The 25,725-nt window shown below is 43.2% G+C and overlaps 1 protein-coding gene across 9 annotated transcripts in view; it reads left to right on the forward strand.

The window, feature by feature from the left end:
- LOC117426882 (ankyrin repeat and SAM domain-containing protein 1A-like) overlaps nucleotides 1–25,382 on the forward strand; it is a 62,440-nt gene extending 37,058 nt beyond the window's left edge. For 4 of the 9 annotated variants that reach the window (XM_059004272.1, XM_059004273.1, XM_059004275.1 and 1 more), the window contains 14 exons: nucleotides 4,836–4,966; nucleotides 12,250–12,348; nucleotides 12,638–12,784; nucleotides 12,864–12,971; nucleotides 13,279–13,440; nucleotides 13,847–13,981; nucleotides 14,082–14,153; nucleotides 14,479–14,565; nucleotides 15,645–15,782; nucleotides 16,994–17,164; nucleotides 18,229–18,327; nucleotides 19,209–19,306; nucleotides 20,619–20,675; nucleotides 22,988–25,382. In XM_059004272.1, the coding sequence (XP_058860255.1) occupies nucleotides 4,836–4,966; nucleotides 12,250–12,348; nucleotides 12,638–12,784; nucleotides 12,864–12,971; nucleotides 13,279–13,440; nucleotides 13,847–13,981; nucleotides 14,082–14,153; nucleotides 14,479–14,565; nucleotides 15,645–15,782; nucleotides 16,994–17,164; nucleotides 18,229–18,327; nucleotides 19,209–19,306; nucleotides 20,619–20,646 (1,475 nt within the window). In that variant the 3' untranslated portion in view covers nucleotides 20,647–20,675; nucleotides 22,988–25,382. Of the gene's footprint in view, nucleotides 1–3,025; nucleotides 3,057–3,082; nucleotides 4,967–12,249; nucleotides 12,349–12,637; nucleotides 12,785–12,863; nucleotides 12,972–13,278; nucleotides 13,441–13,846; nucleotides 13,982–14,081; nucleotides 14,154–14,478; nucleotides 14,566–15,644; nucleotides 15,783–16,993; nucleotides 17,165–18,228; nucleotides 18,328–19,208; nucleotides 19,307–20,618; nucleotides 20,676–22,987 lie in introns of those variants that run through there. The other 5 variants (XM_059004279.1, XM_034908264.2, XM_059004274.1 and 2 more) reach the window with 5 other exon arrangements.
- The last annotated feature ends 343 nt before the right edge of the window (nucleotides 25,383–25,725 follow it).

A 25,725-nucleotide genomic window follows, 5' to 3' on the forward strand; every position in this document is an offset into this window, starting at 1 on the left:
TTAACTAGGCAGCGGGTGTGCTGGACACAACAAATTCCTGGTAGAACATGCTGCAAGTCATCTTTTGCTTTATTGCGTTGTTTTTCAGTGGATTTCTTTTTCCTAAAACAGCCCGCAGCCGAACATTGATCTAATTTCATCCTTGGCTGTCAACCTTGGTGTGCACAGAATCTCAGGGGGGATGACTGCCCCACATTAACACAATCCAGACACAATGTACTTCAGTGTAATAATAATAATGATACGCTATGATAACTACTGTAGGACTATAATAAGGATACATTCAAATTACTACTGTATAGCTAGAATAATGATAATAACAGTAGTGCAAATGATAATTGTGAGTGTAATGAAGATAATGATGATGGTACTATTGCTGATGATTGTAATGATAAAGCATAATCGTAATTCATGATGATGATGATGATGATGATGATGATGATGATGATAGTAATACAGTGAACTGTTGTCTTTAAACAGTTTCATTTATTTTTTGTACCCCGCATCAGATAGGTTCGTCCAGTAAATGGTTTCTCTTTTCAAAAAAAGCAATTTCTGCCAAACAGTGTCTTTAAAAAAAACCCCAAATGGCCTCTAGATTTTAGATTTTAGATTTTAGCTGAGGAGGACGGAGCCCACGGCTGAATTGTAACTCTTACAACCCCATCTCTCTCTCCCCTGCGCATCAGGTAATCGCCTACAGCCTCCCCTAATCCTGCTGTTTTCAGATGTCTGTGAGTGACGTGGCTTCTCTCTCTCTCTCTCTCTCTCTCTCTCTCTCTCTCTCTCTCTCTCTCTCTCTCTCTCTCTCTCTCTCTCTCTCTCTCTCTCTCCTCACTTCAGAAGATCTCGTTACCTCTTAAGTCAGCTGAGTGCAGTGCAGGGATTTCAGATATCTACAAGTTCTCTCTCGGCTATTGAACAGAACAACCGTTTATTGCATGACTTGGCATTCAGGGCTTTCCGTTTTGCTGTTTTTAAACTTTTACAGCGTTAATAAATCTTTAACGCACTGAAAATGAAACCGCATGAAAAGCAAAAATCATTTACTTCTCACATGAAAATGAATTGGGGAGACGACAGTAAATCTGTGGCGAGATTTACTGTCTGTGTTAAAACTAATAAGTAATTTGCCCAGCAAAATATTGCAGTATGATTGAAATCAAAGCACAGCCTACGTGCAAAAGTAGCACTTGTCACCTTTAAATAAAAACCCAGTGGTCTGTCCTATATCTCCTTGCAGCTCAAGTCTTGAATAAGCAGCTCCTGTAATTTGGAAATTCTTTTGAGATTTTAGGACCAGGCTCCTTGACCCACTTTCAGAGGCTCTGAATGTGACCCATCTTTCAGTGATCTACTTCCAGTGTAACTCAATTATTAAGAGCTGATTTCCTTTGTGATCAAGCCGTCCCACTTGCATTGCTATAATTGACTGGGTTGGTATATTTTTTTTAAATGGGTCAGTGTAGAAAGTACAGGGGGGTTATGAAGTCACTCGGCCAAGTGATGCTGTGGAGAAAAATGGATTCTAGAATGAAAGCATGCGTAAAGAGATGCTGTCTGCTGTTTCTTTGTTCCAAAGAGGGCAAAGTACCCCAGTAATGTGTCAAGTTTTTTTCAGTAATAGTCAATAGTGAAAAAAAAAAATCAATAAGGACCCAGGGATTTGAAATAGACTGACCTTGTGGGAGATAATAATTACAAACCCATTGAAATACATTCACACCAAACATACCAGGAACCTTGGCTTCTGTCCCGGGTTCCAGTTCATTTGCCTTGTTTATCTGGCACTGACCCCTTCCCCCTGAGAGAAGGCGAGCGAATGAAAGGGAAGGGGGAGTCGCTGGCAGAGGGGTTAGGATAGCAACGCATCATCTCCAGTGCGTTTGCACGGTCTCGCTCGCATGCAGTTCACAGAAATCCAGCGCCTTCACGTTCTCCGCTCATCTTCTTAGGGGTGCACCTGCCTCTTTGTGTTCTATCAATTGTTGCAGATGTCTTTTATTTTATTTTTTTAGACCAAGTTGCTTTGATGTTTTGATCCACAGTCTCCAGCTGGTCAACTGTAGCAGTTCTTCCATAGTAATTTCACTGGCCTGTCGGCCAGACTGCCTTCAGAGCAAATCATAGGTCTGTCGTCCTGAAAATCTGATCGCTACGTGCTTCGTGTGAATTAGAGTCCCTGTCAAAGCAGAGGTGGAAAAAAACAAGAAAAAAACAGCACGATTGGGAAGGAGATTGATTTGTACAGAATTGCACTGGGATGGGACGGTCACATGGGGAAGCTATTGAGCTGAGGCAGCGTTAGAAAGACGTGAGATCATGACGGGGGGATGGGGGTCTTTCTAATAGGGTTTTAATAAAGAGCATTGCGACCATTGATGGCTGAATAATGTCATGTTTAAATCCCAATTAAATCCTGCTGTTTGTGTGCGTAGATGTGTCCTTCATGACCACAAAAGCCAGGAGAACTTCGTATGCACAGGCCAGTACATTTAACATTGCACATTGCACCACTGCTTTATGCTTAATGCTTGAACCACACACTTGTGCATTTACCTAAAATCAGTGCATTTTATATAAAAAAAAACCTTTTTCTGCTCAGCTTAATTCTGGATTGAGTTTGAGTTTTAGGTCCAGTGCATATTGATAATGCTAGCAGGTCTTGGGGTAGTGATATTGCAGCTTGACAGATAAGGTAAGGCAGGGATCCCCTTGTGTGCTGTTAAATATTGAGGGATCCTTCTACCCCCAAGGTGTATTCATGCCCCCCCCCCCTCCATTGATCTATTGTGCCATCCTAAGTGAAAGATCTTTCTGTGGTGGCCCTGCCTCCAGCCTGCTCTGTTATTCAAGTCAGTGCTGAGGAAAGAGAGAGAGGAGGGGTGTGGGGGGGGAGGAGGGACAGAGAGGTCTGCACACCAAGCACACAGAGCGTGGAGATTCGGCAAGCTCCTTCAGACAAGCAGTAGCAGCTCTGCAGTGTCTGGGTGTGAGAGAGTGAGAAGGGACAGAACTGACCATTGAGGGGACCACAAGCATGGATGCGTTTCAGGGTAGGATATTTACTTTTCTGGGTGCGATGAAATGAGGATTGGACGCTGATTATTTCAAAGGTACCACCAGAGCTGGGATCGCACAAAACACTTGTCTGAAGAGAGCAGCTTTTAAACCTTTTTTTTAATTGACTTGAAGGAATAGAAGAGGTGGGTTGCTTGTTATGGGCTAGTAAATGTGTACCTTGAAGAACAACATTATTTAAGAATCGGTTAACAGGTCAAAACCTGTGACTTTCTGGTACCAAAAGGATTTAAAAGACCTGTGTTGAAAATATTGAATTGACATCCTGGAGTTGGCTTGATTGCTTTTTAAACAGAAAGGATTCATGGAAAATTTACCACAGTCAGATTTTTTTTTTTTTTTTTGCAGAGTTCCTTTCATGAGAGTTTTCTATAGAAATCTACTTGGCTGGTAATTTTGAAAGAAAGGAACAAAGAACTAATGCCTCAGACACTGAAAATTGATTCTTCATAGAGGATCCCTTTTTTGGCAATTTTGAGAAAAAAAAAAACACGAACCTCTAGAATCGAATGACTTATTCTTGGCATGGCTAAGAAATCTTTTATTGTTTTTAGGATTAGGGAAGTCATTTGGCGTGGGCTTACCACAGTAGGGGTTCAACCGAGCAGAGAAACAAAACTAGGAACACAAAGAGTTAAAATGTTTTGAATTGAGACCCAGTGCTCACGTTCAGTACATACAGGAGTACCTTGTACTCCCTGAAAACAATCAATCTCCTTAAACAGTGATAGCTATTCTGTGGAGCTTCTATGGAGATGATGCTTCAGACAACATTGTAAAAGAAAGCGTGCATTGGGTCTGTCACAGATTTTAAGCCTCCAGTGATAGACTGTGAGCTGTGAGTTTTTTCTGGTTCATGCTTATTCAACTTGCCGATCAGAAACTCTAAATAGGAAATCTACACAAACTGTCGCTGCGTTCTGCTTGAGAGACACGTCAGAACTCAGAGGGGGAGAGAAAGAGGGCTCGACTGTTCAGACATCGTTATCTTAACTAGCTCGCTCTCATGCCGAGATGTGCAACGGCTGAAAGCCAGCCACAGTCTTCAATAAGATAACTCCTCAAACAAAAGGTTAAAAGAGACCTCGTCCTTTCCAGAGGCAGCCCTCCAAACCCTGATGCGAAAAACAGAACTTGTGTCTTAAAGAACTTATACTTCGAGGAAACCTCTGGATGTAAAAATAAAAGCAAGCCTGAAGAGCAGTTGAAAAAATATATAGATCAATATTGGTATCTGAACTGCAGCATCCTGGAATATCTGGCGTAAGACCCTTTAGGAATATCGGTTTATCTTTTAGAGTGATTCATTGATTTGTGTTTTTATAAGAAGATCATGTAAAAACCCCTAAGGTTACCTCTTGAATTCAAATGGAAATGAACACCTGCTGTTTCGTTATTAATTCCTCTCCGGTAAACATGAGTGTAACTTTCTGTCCGGCCGCGTTTCTCCAAACCCACATCTGTATGACTGCAATTCCCTTGCTCTGCAGCCCTGGGGCGCTCACACTCTCCACCTCTGAGGGTTTGTAGATACCGCCCCACCACCCCCAGTCCAGTCCAGTCCAGTCCAGTGCTCTGCTCCCCTGTCTGCGGGAGCCCAGCGGCCTGTACACTGTCTCCACTGCCGGCCTGGTGTTTCTGTGCGCGGCTCAGCTGGCCGAGAATGATGTGGCAATGCCACATGTCGTCCTCCGAGTGCCGCTGCTACCGCCTCAAAGGCTTCTCTCTGCTCAAGCGCTTCCCTCTCTCGGCAGGCAGCGGAGGAGGAGGAGGGGGGAGCTCCCGCGCCCTGGAGCAGCCTGTCGGAGACTGGCTGGAGCACGTCGGCCTGCCCCAGTACGAGAGCAAGCTCCTTCTGAACGGCTTCGATGACCTGCACTTCATGGTGAGTACCTGAGCGCTCTCTCGCTCTCTCTCTCTCTCTCGCCGCCTGACACCTACGATGAAATGTGAAACCTAGGAGTATGTAGCTTTGAGTTGTAACTCTTTTTTTTTTTTGCCCTGTTATGGTGTTAGAAGTCATTCAGAGTGGGTCTGGGTTCTGTTGCTCCATCAGTCGTGGTTTTTCTTCTCTAAACGTGCTTTTTACCAGGTTTTGAACTTGTCTGGAGAGCCCTGAACGCCAGGCACTGAACAGACGTCCGCATTCCATTGAAATCATGTGACAATGTGATTAAAATGTGATGTTGCAACACTACCAGCCCAGCTCCTCTGTGTGTGTGTGTATGTGTGCATTGTTTTATAACTTGCTGTCTTGTTTTGCCATCTGAAAATGTTCACTCTTTAAGAACCATCTATCTATTCCAGTAAGCCTTTTTTCATTCCTTTTTAGTAGTCGTAACTTTCAGACAGTCCCTAGACTGGTTATTTTAAGCAGGTTTGATCCCGTTTATAATGTAAAATGTGCAGTAATAGATATTTGAGACTGGAAAGACACCTGCTATTATGTCTCTGAAAACAAGCCGGAAGTATTGCATGAATCATAGCTGATACCCCTCGTTGCTTTTCTCAAGGATATTTACAGGCTCTGTAACCTTGCTCTACTCTCGCTTCTCTGCTTGCTACCCAGAAATCCGTGTAACCTTTTGTCTAATGAAAACGTGCCCGTGCACTTATTAAAAAAGCAAGCAGAAATGTAACAATCTGTACAGCGGTAGCAGGCATGTTAGAGGCAGATTATCACCTCCGTGGAGGTACCAGTAAATCTTCAAACTGCTTTAGCTGCGATCTCTCGTGGAACAGCCGATCCCCTGCGATGAGGATTGTGTTGCAGTCCGACGGAGCTAAGAGAGGGAGGGACTCCATCATTGTATAAATCCGTCAGGTCAGCAGTTTTAAAGACAGCCAGCAGGGCTTGGTATAAACTGACTTGGAGATGGGGATTGCCTTCCAGTAGTGTGTCAAAGAAACAAGTATCATTGATGCTGTGTATTGCTCGGATTATATGAATGCATTACAAACCAGCCTGTTGCCTCTCTGCCCTCCCCTTGGCTGTAAACAATGCATTTGAAGATCACATAGCAAAGGGGGTGTTTGTGCCACACGCTCTCTGCTGCTTTGGTCAGCAGTAAGCCTGATCTCATTTTATATCTGCTGTGCAGATCCCAGCCCCCTTAGGGTGGTGTTTTCTGCTAAATCACCAGCACTGTGCTTCTGTGCACTCGGAGTAATGAGGATTGATAGCACAGCGTGCCTGGCTGGTGTTTTTTTTTTTTTTTTGCAGCTGGCTTAAGAAACAGTAAACCTCATAATGATATGTGCATCTATTTTGTTTTGATTCTTAGTCTAAAATATATAGAAAAACCATCACATGCATGCAGTGAGTACTGGACTGATGATGCTCCTGTATTGTAATTAGCACAGCAGTCTCGGAGAATGCCTGCGAGTGGTCTTTGTGAACTGGAAAATAGCACATATTTAAAATGTAGAAAGGTCGAAGGTTAAAAAAAAATAGCGCTAGTAAGTGCGGTTCCCTGGTATTCAGACGTTACCGAAAGAATATTAAACAGTGCACCGGGTTTAAATCTGGGGATTTTTGTGTTATGATTATTGTTATCCCTGCTGCCCTGTTGTGTATGCTCTGTATATAATACGTGAGCACACAGCGTCCGAGTAGCTGTATGTGTGAGAGTGCAAGATAAGATTAATATCTAACAGGCTGACAGCAGTGTCCTCTGTCTTAACTGCCCAAATAAAAAGCTTTCCCTGAGGACTCTGAACTGATTGATAATCCATCAAGTGGAGACGAAGCTGCATGCGGTGTGATTCTGTAGCATAACCAAATAAAGCAGATGTGTGTGCGTGCTGCAGATCTCATAGTCGCTGGGGAAACAGGGATCAGTCATTAAAGGCATCTGAGCAGCCAGCACTGATCCATGTCTCTTGGTAAAGATTCTTCCCATTGTATCCTGCGTACAGGAGTTAGAAACGGCTTCAATTACCGATGTTCTCTTTTTCAATATTGATTTGTGTAAGATGCCTTTCTTTTAAGATCCAAGCGGCTTAAAAATTCAGAAAACAAGGTGTCGTTTACATATCTATCAACGATTGAAGAAGCGGGGCCCGTCTTCTAGCAGGAAACTATCCAGCAAAGAAAGGACAGGGGACTCTATTAGATACGGACTAGCATTGATAAAGAAGGCTTTCTAAAAATCCAAGTTAGGGAGGGGAAGCAGTTGAAATGTAGTAATAGTCTAGTTCTCCTTGTGTGGGCCTGATCTGTGCAGCTCAGCCTCCATGCTGTTCTGAATCAATAACGTTTCAACAGGCTTCATGCGTACAGAACATGCACTGGTGTTGGAAGAAGCAAGACTCTTGTTAAAATAAATTAGATGCACAGTATTGACTCCTGGCACTGCAAGGATCTGAACAGCTCAGCAGAACGTTGTGTGTGTGTGGAATGCAAAGACTTAAAAACATCTCAGACCGGGGGGGAATTCAAAAGTCTGTAACTTGTATTAGTAATGATTTTAATGCATGACTACTGTGCAATGTTAATACAAAGTCCATACCTGAGGAATGAAGGAAACAAGAGCTGGGTTTAGCTGGTGTATTTCAGTAAGCCATGAAAGATCTTGTACCTATGGCTTAAAATTGAGGTGGACAGAAGGCATGACATGAGGTTTGGAGTGGAAAGCACTGAGCAGAGATTTATCCAGTACGTTGCACCTAAAACAAAAAGAAACATCCAGAACATTGCTTTATCTTCCTGCCTCAGAGTCTTGCACAGATTGTATTATAGTCATTTTAAAATTCAAGGAGTCTGCATTCAATTTCCCGGAGATGTCGCAACTGAGCAGCAACATCTTGGTCCCCAGTGGGGTCCTCTTTCAATCCGTTTTTAGATCACTGAGTCAAATGCTATAGCTTTACAAGTATTCCCCTATCTGTACTAAGTGTGAAATGGTACATATCCTTCTCTAATTGCAGCCTTTCGGCTCAAATGAATTTTCAGCTATACACAGTGAATAACATTTGATTCCATGCGATTGGTGCAGAAGAACACTTTCAGCACTGTTTCAGATGAGGGTCGGGCATGTGTAGTAAGTAAAATAATTAACTGCTTTGGGATCTGGACCTGGATGGCGGTTTAATCAAACCGTTCGTGCTCCAGCCAGCTCTTTTAATTACTCAATTGAACACCTATACAGCTCTGACCAAAAGCTTTGCATCACCCTACTGAATGAACAAACGTTGCTTCATAAAGTCGACTGAAACCTGCTGAATTAATGTTACGTTAACATATTGAATTGCATACTGCTTTGTAGTTTTTCCCATATACTTAACGGAAAACTGACACAAATTGAAAAATGTGACGTGAAATACTGTGCTACTATTCTGGCTTCCGGTAGATCTTTGCGGTGTCATTTTGTAGTTTCTTTGATTGCATGATGTTAAATAAAAGATCAAAATGATGTGCATGTAGTTGTTGTTTTTTAAATTGTCTCTCAATCCTGCAATTCTAGGTGATGCAAAACATTTGGCCACAGCTGTAGGTTCCATTAAATGGTTAAAAACCTGATTGAAACTGTTCAGTTCTATAATCAAATACCTGGGGTGAGCAAGGTTATAACCTGGAGTGGATTAAAAGAGCCAGAAATGTCAACTACTGGTTCAGGTAAATAAAACTAGGGCCCTCTCGTCTGGTACCACAGAGCCTGATTATCTGTGGACTATCTTAGGTAGGTAACATTAAGAAGCCCAGAATTGGATCGAATCCATTTTGTGAAACCAACCGTCTGTGTGCCAAGATTGTAAAAAAAGTACCCTATTCACATACCTAAGTAATGCACGTCATTGACATGTTAAAGTGATTGATTGTGTGTGGCATTTGCTTGGTTGAGATCTGCAGTAGTGCTCAGGGCTTGACCGGCATTTCCTCGCAGCGAACAAATTAAGAGAGTTAACGTTTCAATTATACTAAACGACGACATTGAAAGAAAAAAAAAACCCACCTTTGAGCCTGAAGCCTTGTCAAATGGAGATGGATTTGAACATGATTCAATTTCACACCTAATGAAGAGACGTCTGTACTGGAGCTGTGAGTTCGTTTTTCTTTTTTCAGTAAATGTGTCTCCTGTCAGCCCTATGAAATGCAGCGTTCGTTCTTATTAAACTCAAGTTGTTTGACTGGCGTGCCGATTTGTCTTCACTGTTTTGCGAGGACCTTGGAGTTCAAGCCAGAAGTTTAAAAATCTGCAGAGGGTTTCTCTTTAAGGGCCCTCGAGCGGACAGGCAGCCTGGCACCTTTCCAATGGGTTTAAGGCAAAGGAGCCTGCTTTGTTTCAGTCGAAGAAGCTTGTGAGATGTGTCAAGCTCTCTGCATTCTGATGAGTGATGGGTGTAGCGAGTGTGCTGGGGGAGTCTAGTACTTTTGCTGGCAGAACGATTCGTTTTGAACTTCTTGTTCTATACCAGAAGGGAAAAAATGCAATCGCAAAGGACATGCCTTTTATCTCATATATTGCATATCCACAGCAAGGGGGGAGGCAATAATGGAGGAGTCTGTTTGTTCTTGCTGTATGTCCTGTACAGTATGCAGACCACACAAGCCACGCGCAAATTGACATTAAAACCTGCATATGTACAACCCACAAAGTAAAACGCCTATGTAAGATAATGTAAAAAACTGAAGTTTGTCATTATTAACATACCATTGCATGTCCACTCCATTCATTGAGTGTCATTTTTACATGCATCCAGAAAACTTGTTAACGCTATTACTTTCCTAGTCTTCTCCCTGTGCAAATGTAAATATTTGATCTGCTGGAAAACATCCTTGCAATAGAATCCCAGCACAGTGCATTGGGAGCGTGCCGCCCACATGGGCTTCTAGGAATGCATTACCAGGAGTCCCTGGACACTAACCTCATAGTACCGAGGAATTACTTAACACTCACTTTACTGCTCCATATCAGATACTAAAACTAAAGGCGTTTCTCTTTTTAAAAGCACTGAGGTAAAGTTCGGTTTTGCTGTTTAACGTCCCTGAGATATAAGGACGTCTGCTGTTTTTCCAAGTTCAGTCTGGTTAAGTTGAAAGGTGAAGAAGTTCAGGAAGTCTTGAAAGCGGATTGGCTACAAGCGTGCTCGTCTTTCTGTTTATGAAACGCCACATTTCATGAGAGTTTATAGTAACCGGAAATGTTCTGAGAAATCCAGGAAAACGTCTTCCTAGGAGGAGCTGTTCAGCTTGTACCATGCTTTGCCTTCATCCATCAATTCAAGTTCTTTGAACTTGGAAACCCCAGTGTAGAGCTGACTTAGACTACAGTAAGTGTGTTTTGTTTGTGTCTGTATGTGTGTTTTGTGTGTGTCTGTACGTGTGTGTGTGTGTGTGCGCGTGCTCTGGCAGGTCTCTGTTGTTAATATTCTGCAGGTCACTGCAGGGTAACATTATTAACTGTATTAATGACACTGTGTTAGTGAGCACTGCCAGGGAAGCTGTGGATATCCTCGGATCTGCCCAGCTTGTTAGTGTCTGTCCCAGCTTCTTCATAAAGTGTGGTCATACCCTTCATAAACCAGCGATTATCGCTTTGATGGGAGCTGCACACAGGGCTCCAATTAGTGTTGCTGCCGTTGTCACTGTCATCAGGTTATTCCCGACCGCCGGAGCCAGTGAGAGCCTGCCAACTCCGGTAGACGAGCCCGTGCCAGGGAGGCTGTCATTCGACCGCTCCTGTGACACGCAGTGCCCCTTTATATGCTCCTCCCGCAGGGATAGATGGCAGGTCTGTTGTGTTGGCACAAGCGGAATGCATTTATTTCTGCACAAACTGTTTGCGTTGCACATTTGAAAGGTCGAAATCGTGTTCTTTCAAAGTCGTAATAATCACGTACAGTAACACGTCCGTGAGAAATGTATTAATGTTAAAAACAGCTGGAGGATTTTATATGGGTCGGGTGGCATTAAAGGTATGGTTTTTCATTTAACCCGTGTTGGCAGACTATAGTGCTGTATATTTCAACAGAACAAGATTCCTTAATTTCTAAAGTAATGTTAATTTATAGTTGTAAGCTCACGGTTAGGCATTGTTATTCCGCAGCTGTTCTTAGGATTTTTTTTAATGTTATTTTGGTGCCCATGTAAAGAAAGGCTAGACCTCAGAACGCAATGTAATAGTCAGGATCCATCCAAGTACCTGGGATGAAGGAACCAGTTTTAATTCAGTACACCAGCACCGACCTTTCAAGATTTTACAAAGACTTCAGTTCAGGGGCTGCCCTGGTGTCTGGTCTTTTGGAGATGTCTAAAATGACAGAGGACGTTTCCCAGAAGAGAAAGGTGACCTTCAAGAGAGCTTTGTCAGCCGGGGGCAGAGTAATAGGGCATTCTGTGTATCTGTGTCCTTTTAAAAGATTTTCTGTCAGCACCACGAACGATACACTCTGCACCTTTATTAAGAATGGAGATTTCTTTCAGAAACGTCAGCTAAAAATTAAACCACCTGTTCTGTGTGTTAAAAAGGCAACGGACGACCCAGGAATACAGATGCTGCACCAGACAAAGGAACTGCTGGTGACTGCCCCCTGTGATGCTTTAATAGGAATTACGAGCTGAAAGGGCATTTTCATTAACCCATTCTCCCTGCTTCAAGAGACAGTTTAAAGATCTGCTTTATTTAGGACCAGCTCCCTTGTCACAGTGGTCGTAGTGGGGAGGGGGTTCCACTGTTTTTGGTTAAGGGAGTTTTGCGCACAACTCAAACCCCAGCAGTGAACCCCCGAATGTAACTCTCTGCTGTGTGATCAGCCTGTCCAGTTTATATTGAACTTTTTTGTTGTAATTGGGGATGCTCTGAAGGCTAATTTAATTGAAGTGGCAATCTGCCTTCCCTTCCTCCAAACCAATTTCAATACGAACCAATTCACTGCTTTGTGCTGTGAGCTTGCTAGTGTACATTTGTATTTTTGTAATAGTTTTTCATTTGGAGTGATAATCAAAGTGTTTTTTTTTTTAAATTCAGAACAATCCAGTTTGATTTTTAATTCATCTTCATATAATGTGCATCTGATCTAACAAATCTTTTTTTTTTTTTTTTTTTTTTTTTTGGTGTGCGTGCATGTTTGTCCTCTTCCAAGTCCTCAAGCTCTAACCACTAGAGCGCACTGCCCGTAACCACACCCCCAATCCATCATTAAGCCCTTTTTTTCTGCTGGTTTCAGGGAAGCAATGTAATGGAAGACCTAGACCTGCGAGAGATCGGGATCTCGGACCCTCAGCACCGGAAGAAGATCCTACAGGCTGCCCGCTCCCTGCCCAAGGTACTGTACTGATCCGTTCCCATTGAGCAGCCTTGTGCTCTCTTACTGATGCAGCTGGGCAGGGCAGGAGATCACTGAAGCCACTACATCCTCAGTGTAGAAGGTACTGGGTGCAACAGACTGGGAGTATGAATCATATACCCACTGTGCAACAACAGCAAAAGCAGAGCTCTCTTTGGAGCACCCTGTTGCTCAGTTGCCCTCTGTAAAGGCGATGACGAGATCCAGCAATGGGTTACCTGGTTAGTAATCAAGGGCCTGCTTGCTGATTGTGTCTCTCCGGTCCCAGGTCAAGGCTCTAGGCTGTGATGGCAGCTCCTCTCTCGCCACCTGGTTGGATTTGCTGGGACTGCAGGATTACCTCCAGAACTTCCTTGCCAGCGGCTACCGCACCATTGACTGCGTCAAGAACCTGTGGGAGCTGGAGATCGTCAACGTGAGTACAGCAGAGCGCCACCACCAGGCTGGGGGGTCCTAGTGCGACCTGTTTACTATCTCAGGTTCCTTTCGCTCAGGTGTTGAAGATTAACCTGCTCGGTCACAGGAAACGCATCATCGCCTCCCTCGCTGAGCGGCCCTACGAGGAAGCGCCCGTGAAACCCCCGCGGCTCTCCCAGATCAGAGTGAGTCATTGTGTACCATTTCTAACTGAGGGGTTCTTTCACAGAGCTGCAGTACTCCAGTTCTTAATGTTAACATTAAAACCCATTTACTTTTTCCTCTGCCTGTGTCCCAATTCAAACCGGTTTGCTGTTAATGGAAACAGGATTTCAAACGGCAGGTGGAAGCATTAGCATCCCTGTAACGTGAGGCTGTTTTAAATCGCGGCACGTATTTAATTAGCACGCAGCAGCTACCCGCTACCCGCTTTTTGTCGCTCTTAGTTGGATTAAACTTGACTAGGCTGGTTTTCTCTCGTGTGTGTCGCAGTGCCAGGACCTCGTCTCCCAGACCTCCTCTCCACTCAGTCACGACTCGCACACCGGCCGCTCCATGGACATGCTGCTGCCCCAGGGGGATTCTGGGAGGAGGCGAGCCGAGCACGAGCAAGAGGCCCCACGCCGCTCTCGGTCGGAGCGGCACCACACACAGGTGGGGGGTGGGGGGTGGGGGGAGGGGGGAGGGGGTCGCTCATTTGCTTTGTGTGTAGATTGAGGAATTCCAAAAAGCCTTGCAGAGAACTCAGTATCTCCATTAAAAAAAAAAAAAAAAAGTGTGGAATTATAAAGTAGCCAGAACTCTCCACTATCCAACAACTAGCCAGGCTGTGAGACAAATTCAGTGTATTTAAAATTCTAACAGAAGTTGATGTGCTAATTAGCATTACCAGCCGTTGGCGCGTTACACTTTTTATTATTAACGTAAAAAAGCACATTGGCGCTGCAGTACTCTGTTTTTAGGGTTGTAGAAATTGACTGTGCTATAGCTACGTGTCTCTGGAGGTCACGTCTGTCCGTCCGTCCCTCGCTCTAGCGCTTGCTGTTTGTGTCTCCTTCAGGACAGACACGAGGAACGTCGAGAGCCCAAGTTAACCCTTCGACCGCCGAGCCTCGCAGCGCCCTATGCACCAGTCCAGAACTGGCATCATCAGCCGGAGAAGCTCATCTTTGAGTCCTGTGGCTACGAGGCAAACGTAAGGGCCAGCTGTCCTGACTGCAAGGCAGTTATTCTGATTCCAAGCTGCAGTGATGACACGGTTCAGTTTCTTGTTTTTTTTTGTTTGTTTTTTCCAGTACATGGGATCAATGCTCATTAAGGACCTCCGAGGGACTGACTCTACACAGGACGCCTGTGCGAAAATGAGGGTGTGTATTTACAAGAGAATCCCTTTCAAAAAGACTGAATTTTGACATAACTCATTTTGGTAAATGATCGCTTGCCTTCTCAAATGATACGTATGTGAAAGCTGTGTTTTGTGAGTGCGCTCCCTCACAGAAAGGCAAATCTCATAGCATTGTAATGCCTGCGTATTATCCTGAAAGATTCCCCAACAAGCATGCCACTGCAGTGCCATTTGAAGATCGTTTAGGAGCAAGCCTCCCTCTGTGCGCGTCACAATCTCGTTCAAATTCAGCCTGCTGCTTCTCTGAAAATCGCCTCAGTCCAATCCTCTGTTTGTCTTTCCCCCAGCGGTCGACGGAGCAGATGAGAAAGATCCCCACTATCGTCCTCTCCATCACCTACAAAGGGGTGAAGTTCATTGATGCTTCCACCAAGGTAGGGCTTGCGCTGTGCTGATAAGAGGCAGGCTTTTGTTCCATGCTTTCCAATCGTGGCCAGCCATCTTTCCCGAATTGAAGACTGTGTAAGATGTCTTTCCTATTCTCTTTCCATTGTGAGAAGCACCTCAAGAAAGGTTTGATTGATCTGAACTACAATAAAGAAACAGACAAAGCTGCTGTTTCAAACTAATGAACCCCCGAATGATGCTCACAATGTGAAGTTGTTTTTTCTTTAGCTAGATGGACTTGAATATGAAGTTGTTTTTTTAAACACAGAGTTTCCTCCTTACTTAACAATGTGATAATACATTCATTTAGTTTGTTCACATGAAAATCATTTCACTGTATAAGGACCATTGTTGAATTCACTGCCCTCCATATTTTTCACATTTTTTAAATACATCAAGGGAGAGCCTTCTGGAAGGAGAGAATTAATAGTCTTTATAAATGAACCTGCCAGGGTTCACAAAATCGTTATATAGACTGTTCATAAGAAAATTCTAGATAAAACATCTGTCCTTTTTAATGTCTCAAGGATTGGCGGCTCAGAACTAAAATCCAGCGTCTCCCTGAAGTTGCCTTTTTATCGTGGAATCATTTAATGCAGCTTAAATCACAGCTAGCTCCTAGCACTCGCTTGAGTAGCAGGCTCAGGGAGTGATTGGCAATTGAATCCAGAGACAGATCGGGTCCTCTGGGCTCAGTGGGTTGGCGCTGGGGTTATATGAAGCATTGGACTTCACTCTCAGCACAGAGAGCCAGGGATTTCCCCTGTAGTGGGAACTCATTTTAAAAGCACCGAATCCAGTCTTTTTTAAAATGCCCCCGACGTTTTAGATCCTACTCTGTTGTTTTGAGACAGTGATGCAGCTTTAGTTAAAAAAAAATAAAAAATAAAAAAAAGCCAACGGAGAAAACACATCCTGTTTCAGAGAGGGTTGAATTGCAGTGGGGGGGGTGGGGTTCAGATGAAGGTTAAGGTGCTGTGAAGGGATGTCGCCTGTATTGAAAAGAATCCCTTTGCGTGGAGATAATGATCACCCACCGCTGGCACTTGATCTCTGTCTCCTCCAGAACGTCATTGCAGAGCACGAGATCCGGAACATCTCCTGCGCAGCTCAGGACCCCGAGGACCTGTGTACCTTCGCCTACATCACCAAGGACCTGCTCACCTCCCACCACTACTGCCATGTCTTCAGCACCGTCGATGTGGTGAGCCCTTCCTTCCGTACCCTGAACACAGAGCAGCGTGCCCATGGCAATGTTTCTGTGAGCAGGCTTGCAGACCGAACACACAGCAATTGCAAACCGAAAACAAATCACACAAGCAAGTGTGTTATTCAGTTACTTCTCATTAGGATTAATTCGATCCAGACGATTTGCTGTCATATTTAGATCTGATTTTGGGGTTCAGGTTACATGCTGTAAGAAACCCTTGGGCCTTTTAAAATGTTTTAGTTTATGCCGTGTTTTTATATAAAGACATTGAATCCCAACGTGATGAACTGCGGTATCTGGCAACACGTCGTTTTGAGAAGCGAGATAAGAATTTGGTTTTGAGAATGACCTTTGTTTGTTCGCTACAGTCTGCCCTTCGAGAAGCTGCGTGGACAATGTTATCTGACTCTCAAACTGAGCATCCTCGGACTGTTATCGGTCACTATTATGAATGTTATGAAAAGGTCAATATTTTCCTGCAGTCCAGCTCCTTTGGCCCAGATAGATTGGATTAATAAAAACTGCAGCTGAGGCTTGTGGTCATTAAACCAGGAGCCCTCGCCCCTACCCACTTTCTCCAGCTCATCCATCACGTGTGTATATGTGTGTGTGTGTGTGTGTGCGCGCTTTCGCGTCCTCTTGTTATCTGTGATCTTTATAGTCTGTATGGGATCAATACGTTTTGATTAGAAAGAAGGTGCTGTGTCAATCACACTTTGTCAGCCCGCTGCGTTCTGTATATGTGTGTGCTGTGTGTTTCTGATATTGTTGGGCTCAGAATCTTTGGTGCTTTTGCTCTAATTGGAGATTACAGCACCACACTGTAGCAAAGAAAGCCTACACCTTGTATCATATCATTTTTTGGCATTTTATTTTTGTTCTTTTTTTAAAAAGCAAGCTGATATACAAAGATAATATTTCTAATACGAATAGAAAGTGATTTGAAAGCCTTGGTTAATCGCGCCTTGTAATTCAAGAAGTAGCCGTTCTGGATCAACACGAATTTTGATTTAATCAACGCCACTCTGATGTGATTGTCAAATCCAAAATAATGCTCGCTCTGTCTATGTATAGCAACGTCTAATATCTTCACTCCCTCAGCCTCCCAAGGATTAGGTCAGTTTCATTTATCCTGTTCTTTGCTTACAATGAAAGCACAGTGTGTTTCCAATCATTCGATTCTCTCTCTATCCCCCTCCCCACAGAATCTGACCTATGAGATCATCATGACCTTGGGACAGGCGTTCGAGGTAGCCTATCAGCTGGCACTGCAGGCCCAGAGGCCCAAGCCCCATGCCGCAGGGTCAGAGGTCACTGAGATGAAATCAGCACGGCCGGTTCCGAAGCCCCGCGAGAGTAGCATGAGGAAATCAACGGTGAGTCCCAGACCGGAACCAAGGCCCGGCACCGACAAACCCATACATGCTTAAAACTGCAGTTTTACAGTAATATGTGATCCCTGGCTCTCTGCGTTTACAGCGTCCTTTCAGAGATTAGCCTTCTGTGCATTGTGCTTCATCACAAAATTGTTTACCAGTTTGCATTATCTTGGGTAAGACAAGCTTCCTCCATCCATCACTGTGCATCCTTTATGGGTCACATGATCTATAGATACCAGCAGCCAGGAAATCGTGCATGCAAAGCTTAGGATAAGCTGAAAACAGTTCCCCCCCCCTCTCCCATAGGGAGCTGTTACCTTGATGTTTTTCTTGTATAACCCACCATAAATCTAGCACGCATTGAAGATACAGGTCTCTAAATTAGTTTGTAATCCTGCAATTGAAAAATAGGTCCCCTGACCGCCAAGCCCCATTGCCTCCTTCAGTTATTGACGAGGAGGTTACATGATCAATAGTGTTTATAGTTTTCAGTTGGGGTGGCTGTCCGTATAGATTATCAAGCTGTTGATTTCACTACAAGAAAGTTGATGATCGCACCAGTTAATTGCCTAATTCCAAACGCCGTTAATCAGACTAGTTAATCGGGGGGAGACAGACCAGGCTGTTATCACGCAAGCCACTCAGCTGTCCAGCAGAAGCTTCAACTTTCTTAATAAACTGAGAAATCCTGTATGTATTAAATGTTGTCATTCTTGTGATCGCTTGTCTTGCAAAGTGATCCATTGATTAGCGCTTCGTTAATCACTCACCCTTGCCCTGTTTGATTGATCGCTTGTGCCAATGCAAATAAAGTGCCTCCCCTTTAAGGAGCATAGGGCCAACTGGTCAAAGCTTATAATTACGCTATTAAAGTAGAAACTCCTGTTTTAATTTTTGTAAATAAAAGGTTTTTTTTTTTAAAGGGGATGTCCAATACGTTTGGCAGAACGACAATCAAGCAGGCTGGCGATTTGGATTAATTTAACTGTCCGGTTTTGTGTGTGTCTCCTGTCGTTTTAACATCTCTCTGTGTTTGTCTTCTCGGTCCTCCTGCTTCCCAGGGTGCTCCTCTTCCTGAAAGTTGCTGCTGTTACTGTCAAACGTGTACCACTCACCGGCCTTCCTACCTCCCGCTGCACTCTGTCAGCCCTCGAGTCCAGGTCCTGCCTGCTCTCTCCTCCTGCACTCTTCAGATCTCCTCCCAGCAGCTTTAAAAAGCCATTTCCCTGCGTTTCGTTCAGCTTCTCTCGCTGTTTCTGCCAATTCTTGTGGAGCTGCAGTGTATTCCAAATGCTCAATTATAATATATTTAGTAGAACTATTAAAAAAAAGAATGGTAAACCGACCTTAAAGGCCAGCTCCACGATGATTGGGGGACGTGTGAAAGCAGTACTAAACCTATTCAATAGAAGGGAAATGTTTTTTTTAAAACACCTGGGGAGTTCTAATCTCGATCCCTTTCCTAAATCCCTCTGCTGGTGTGGAAGACAAGGCTGATGGTTTTCACAAGAGCTGCAGCTTCTCTCTCTTACCTTATTGGTTGTACTGTAAAGCTCCCCTTTCCTTATCCCGTTTCCAACATACTCCTCCATGAAAACTGTCTTATTCATCCCCCGTTTTAGTTTTTTAAATGTCTGGATTTCTTTTTTCCCCCCTTAATGTCTGTTAAAGATATTACGAATGTACAGCATGTTTTTTCTGTCCTTGTAAATGACTGCGACTGGGGAAAAAAAAAAAAATCTAATTTATATTTCATTTATTCAGTACGTCAATGGCTGGTTGTTTGAGACTCCTTGTAACCCCTTGAACCAATTTATCCATCCCTAACTATTTTCCAGTTTAAAAAATTAATTGAAACATGAAGGGGATGGGAGGAGTGATGGAAGTGGGTAGAAAGTTGTAAAACCGTGATTTGTCGGAGAATGCTGTAAAGGAACCTTTCTGGATAATTGAAGTCCTCAGGTGTCAGTAAACCAGAGATATCCTCGCACCTTCCCAAACCAGCGTTTTGACTCGTGTCTGTTCACCCTCCCTCCTCCAGATGGAGCCGTTGGAGCTGGAGCCGGACTCTCAGTCCCATGGCAGCGCCTCGTGGATCGTGGACCAGAAAGCGGACCCCAAGCGGATCATCAGCACCAAGTACGAGACCACCATATTCTGAGCAGCCTGCCTCTCCGTGCCTTCTTACTGTGACTGTGTGCCACACTGGGGACCACCAGGGTAGCCCCCCACCCTTCTGTGTCTACGTACTGACCTGTGTGTGCCACAAACCCTACCCACGAAACTAACCAACCCTCCTCCCTCCTCCTGCACCACCCACTACTCTGCCAGAACAAGTCATTAACCTTGACCCTTTTAACTGTACAGACCCTGGGCTAGCGTGCTTCCTAAACAATGCAGAACTGCTCCAAAAAACAACTCTACTCCCCCTGCTGACCAGCCTGGCCTCGAGGGTACATTTCTGCTGCTGCTTCAACAGGCTTCCAGAACTTTCCTAACGGCTTCTCTTTTACGTCTGCTGTTTAACCTTTGCTTCATCTCAGGCCAGAGCTGTCCAAAGTTCCCACCTACCCGAACGCCACAGGACCCAAACAGACCAAGATACGGATCTGGAACACAGTATATGGGTTTGAAATAATCCGTTTTTGAATCGCACAGGTTCAGATATGTGGAAATGCAACTGGACGATTTTGAATCTATTATTATTATTATTATTATTATTATTATTATTATTATTATTATTATTATTATTATTTTTCTAGCTGTGGAAGCAGAGTACATCATCTTATTCTTTTTAAACAATCTGAATAAATCTTAAGAAACTTTTTAGTCCTGTAGTTTTAGTTTTATTCAGATTTTGGGCACACTTCCTAAGCATTGCAAATGTATATCGAGAAAGACACACTCAAACGGTGAATCCCTTTGTTAGAGCGCACACCTGTGAGCTTTCTAATGAATGTTTGAACCCTTTGTTAGCCCAAGGCAGGCTCCCTGTGCACCGTTCCAAAAATAGCTTTTTCTATTTTGATCTTTCTTCTGCGGCGAAGCAGTTTGTTTCTGTCTGGTGCTTTTTGCTGTCTAACCTGGCCCTGACCACTGTGAGGCGCTCTAACGGATCCCTTTACCCTCATGCTGTCTGCGCTGAGCGTCTGATTCACAACAAAAAGAGACTTTTATTTCAACTGCTTATTATTGTTTTTATTATTATAAACAGTCTTGGATTTTAGGTATTTTTTTTTTCTTTTCTCTTCAGTTTTCTTCTCTTCTGTTTTCACCCTTTTCTGTGCATGTTTCGCAGGTCGAAAAAGCCCCAAACAGGATCCGTCTCTGACGCTGTCATTTACTTGCAGAATGTAGCTCTAATGCTGCTTTTCATTTACTTTATTTCAATTTCAAAATAAGATTGCCGTGTTGACATGGTGTCATTTAATTGTCCATATTGTCCAATTAGAAATACTGCACATGGATGGATGTCCTGATGATCAAACTTAGGAGCTTACTGACAATGGTATGAACAATTTATATATAGTACATGAACAATATTAATACGAATAAAAAACCTTCTAAATCATGACTGTGTTACCTTTTTTCTTGTTTTCCGCTCTTAAACAGTTGCAGATTTCAAGTGAGCTATAACACTTTATAACTTTGCAACTTTTTAGGAGCTGAGAACAATTAAAAAGGTCTAATTAAGCAAATGATTAGTTCAATTAATTCACACCACGACACCCCAAAACAAGCCACAGGTGATCCAGCAGCAGTCCCCAGAGACATCACAAGGCAAAGACGTCTTGTCATTGGTCCTGAAGGCGTTAAAAGCTGCCTCAGAGCTCCTGGGCTTTGGTTTCTATAGGGATCTCACAACACGCACACGTAGTGTGAAATGAAGTAATTGTCATGATTTGATGTGTGTGTGTTTTGAATACATATGAGCAGTAGAATCCTCACATGAATATGAATGACAGCTGCATTCCAAGCCCACTGTGACATCACCGTAGCGTATGGAGGCTGGCCAGCTTGGCAGGCCAATATTGCGGTTTGTATCTCCGCAGTTGCACACCAATAAACGTGTCTGTGCCCTAGAGAGAGAGTGATATGTCATCGGAATGGCTTTCTTTTTAAAGCGCTCATCTAGAAATGTGTCTGATCAACCAGCTTCTTCGGGAACCTTTTTATTAGCAATACAATTCGTCTAGTTTACTGTCTGGCAGGTGGTGTCCTAGTTTGAACAGCAGCCACCATCATGACCTACATCCTCTTCCTTTCCTTCTCAAACCGGAGAAGTGGATAGTTGTTCTACAATTAAAACAGGTGAAAATGGCAAGTAGTTTACAAAGCCACGCAGGCTTGCAAGCAGTATGGCAGATTCGAGGTGCAATTAGAAACCAGTCCCCTAATCAAATATTGAGCAGGTAATAATCAACAATAATCAATGCATGTCAAAATATATATGTAGAGACTCTTCACAAATTACAACCGAAAACATTAGATCCTGCCCGTTCATCACAGCACACATACAGCAGGAAGAGATTTCATCACAGCCAGCAAGCTGTGTGAGGCTCGCAAAGTAAAAACCACGCCGACCAATAACCCGTCATTCATTGTTGCTTCTCTTTGCGAATATATAGAGAGTTAATGGAGGGTTTAAAAAAAACAACCTATTTTAATGGACTCTACCTGTATGTCCTTGGATCTCAAGGTTACCAATATAAATATAAAGCTAAAAAATGCTGTTAAACTTTTACCTGTAAGTTTTATATAGCTAGATAGCCTCTTGTCAAAGCTCCAGTTCTCTTCATCGCACCCCATTCATTTTGACCCATTGCAATTTCTCATTACAGTACAGCACAATGCATACAGTACAAGGCACAATGCATACAGCACAGTGCACAATGTGTACAGTACAGCACAGTGCACTCAGTACAGTGCAGTGCACAATGCATTCAGTACAGTGCACAATGCGTACAGCATAGTGCACAATGCATTCAGTACAGTGCAGTGCACAATGCATTCAGTACAGTGCAGTGCACAATGCATTCAGTACAGTGCACAATGCGTTCAGTACAGCGCAGTGCACAATGCATTCAGTACAGTGCAGTGCACAATGCATTCAGTACAGTGCAGTGCACAATGCATTCAGTACAGTGCAGTGCACAATGCATTCAGTACAGTGCAGTGCACAATGCATTCAGTACAGTGCAGTGCACAATGCATTCAGTACAGTGCAGTGCACAATGCATTCAGTACAGTGCAGTGCACAATGCATTCAGTACAGCGCAGTGCACAATGCATTCAGTACAGCGCAGTGCACAATGCATTCAGTACAGTGCAGTGCACAATGCATTCAGTACAGCGCAGTGCACAATGCATTCAGTACAGCACAGTGCATTCAGTACAGTACTGTAGGCACCTGGCTGGATGATATCTGTTGTACTGTGTTAGTGTAAACACAAGTGGATCGGGATCAGACCACATGAGCTGCGGCTTGTTGAAACAGGGAGCATCATTCATCTGTCCTAATCTTATTTTCTGCCTGTACATTCAATCACTACTGTACACCACCTTTCCCACTGTGGGCTGGTAGCTTTTAAATCCACATCAAAGCCTGTGTTGGTAGATACAGACTTTTCTATACACCTTCCATATCTACTAGAACTAGTGCAGTAAGATAAACAATATGAAATACAGTCAGTGTTTTAATTACTAGTCATATGCTGCTAAAGTTGCTTTAACCTACTGTATTGAGAATGTATATTAAAACAAGTGCTTGTGTTGTGCCGTGGTTCACCCATTATACTGTGTGTGTTTCCCTTCATGTAGCTGAACCAGAGAGCTGGGACGGAGCAGCGATAGGGGGACGGGACGGGGGACCCTGTCCCCTCCCCTCTACACACCCCCTGCCAGCCCCCTTGGACACCAGGAAGACCCTCTGCGTGAGAAAGTGACTTCTCCTGGCTTTTGTCCTTTTGGAGACGGAGTTGTTATCCCCATACAGGTGCACAGCCCAGCCGTGTTGGGCTGAGTGTGAGAAGCCAGTAGCTGCTGGTTCAGTAGGTAGCTCTTCTAGACAAGCCATTCTAGACACGGCTGGACTTCACAGTGCTGCAGTTGCACACAGCTACTCAGCAACTCCTTGATGTTAATGTGAATTTAAGCGGTGTGCGATATTTTGTGTGTGTGTGTTTTTTTGGGGTTTTTTTCCAAAAAAACCCAAAAAAAACGACACAGCTGTATGCATTTTTCAATTGGCAAGCTATTTATTCTGAAACTTGGAATTCGTTTTTTGGGGTTCATTTTTTGGGTGGCTAGGAACGGGCCTGATTTTTAACCAGGACCTGTTGTTGTTTTTTAATTTAGGTTGCAATGCGTATTACAGTGCCGCATTCACAAAGTGTGAACTCCCGAGTTCTTTAAAGCAGGGGTGTCAAATCCTGGTCCTGGAGGGCTGGTGTCACTCCTGGTTTTTGTTCCATCTGTGCCCTAAATTACTTAATTGGAACAATAATTGGTAATAATTGGCTTGGACACCCCTGCTTTAAAGGATTCTTTTTTTAATAATCATTTTTTATGAATAAAACAAATTAAAGCAGTCCTTGAATCTATTGGCATTAAAAAAAATAGCGTTATAAGGTTTGATGAAACAAAAACAAAAGGCCCCCTCTATTGCTACTGGAATCGGATTGAGGCAGCCCTTCCACCTGGAATGTGTAATGGTCAGTTAAGGGCAGTTGTATTACTGAGTGGCATTTATTTTGTCTGCATAGTTAGGTTTGCAGGGCTATTCCGAAGCAGAGAAACAGCTGTGTGTGTTTTTTTATATAGTATATTCTGAGATTTAATAAAAGGCCAGTGTTTTTTTTTTCAGTTCCACTACTAACAAATGTCTAAAACGATGGGTTAGTTAGACTCTAGAGGATGCGACGGACTGTAAGTCAGTCTATTTTAACACACACGGTGTTCAACAGCACTTTGAGCAGCACTGGGTCTCAGAGCAAGGAGCTGAAAATCCCATTTTAAAAGTAGAACCAAAAAAAGGTTATCAAAGGTTATTATCCATTCTCCTGCAATAATGCTGTCATTTCCATCTAGCTGTCATGGCTGGAACGTGGACACTAAGCTTTAACACAGTGTGTAAGTACTATTAACAGAGGAGGCAGAGAGGAAACTGGGAACAAAATACTTAACAGCAATATATGTATATATTTCTAAAGGTACTGTAAAGCATTGGCTGTGAGAGCCCATTGTCTACACTGTACACCTTTTAAAAGTGAGCCAATCAATAATGAATAGTCCTCCCCTTTTAAGAGTCTTTAGTCAGCTAGTTACCCTAGTCTGTGATGACTTGCTGCAGCCTGCTCTGTGTTGATGTGGTTGTGAGGATGTTTCATTGTTATAACTGGGAGCTAGGATGCCACATAGACACTACGTGGTGGTTTTAACAAAATGTATAGCGATAATTTATTGTACGTTATCTTTTTGTGCTATTTCAAGTTGTGTTAAAACTGGGCCAGGCTGATGTGAACTTTTAACAATGTCACCTTTTTTAAAGGGGCACGTAGCCCCGGTGTGCAGGAACACTACAATGCAATTTCAAGACAAGGTACGCTGTCTCTTTAAGGAAAAGGGGGTATGCATCCCTCACATCAAAATCCGTTAGGAGAAACATTTAAGCTCATTTGAAATCTGAGAAACGATTATAAAAATGGTTTATTCTATACACAATTTGTGCAACAGCTTGAGGATACTTGAGGCAGTTTTCTCTTTATATTGCGTTCTTCCATTAGTCCTATTGATTCTATCAGCCTTGTCCAGTTTGCCATTTGCACATTTGCTGATTGAGATGGGTAGCGATTGGGACTAATCTATAATGATGTTATTTACTACGATGATGCTAATAATAATGATAATGGATTGTAATTGATCCTTAGTTTCTGTATTTTGATACTTGAATGATTCCGGTTTTCTATATAGAAATGTGTATGTATGTAATGTTAATCTTTATTGTTACATTGTCTGGACTAAAAAAAAACAACATATGGTACCAGTTTCTGTTTTGTGCAAGAAAATCAATCGAGAACAAAAAAGAAAACTTAGACTGACCTCACTACAAAAGAAAAAAAGGTTGTAAATATTCCTGGAATACCTGTATCGTGTGTTTTTTTTTAATGTTATTTTTCATAATTGTGAAACTAATAATAAATGAACAAAAGCAAAATGGTCAGATTCCTTTTTTTTCCTTTTTCTTATATAAATTTAATATCGCCCCAAAAACCCCCTTGCTTTGTTTGAGTTGCACCTTGTCAAGCTTACAGAACCCCCTGATTGCGTGAAACTCATCCCTTTACGCTATGCTGCTGTTTCCCTTGGTGTCCTTATCTCAGCCGTAGATCATTTAACATAATCCTGATTGCTTTAGGATTTTAATTCACACGTCGTTGGTCATTACCAGGGGAATACGTTTCTCAACACTTATTCATGAGGCCGCGAAACACACTCTCTCGTCTTCAGTCTAGCTGAAGTACCTCCATTTATATACATAAAGTGCAGCTGGCTCTTAG

Source organism: Acipenser ruthenus, chromosome 29 (assembly GCF_902713425.1).
Source record: "Acipenser ruthenus chromosome 29, fAciRut3.2 maternal haplotype, whole genome shotgun sequence".
Lineage (NCBI taxonomy): Eukaryota > Metazoa > Chordata > Actinopteri > Acipenseriformes > Acipenseridae > Acipenser > Acipenser ruthenus.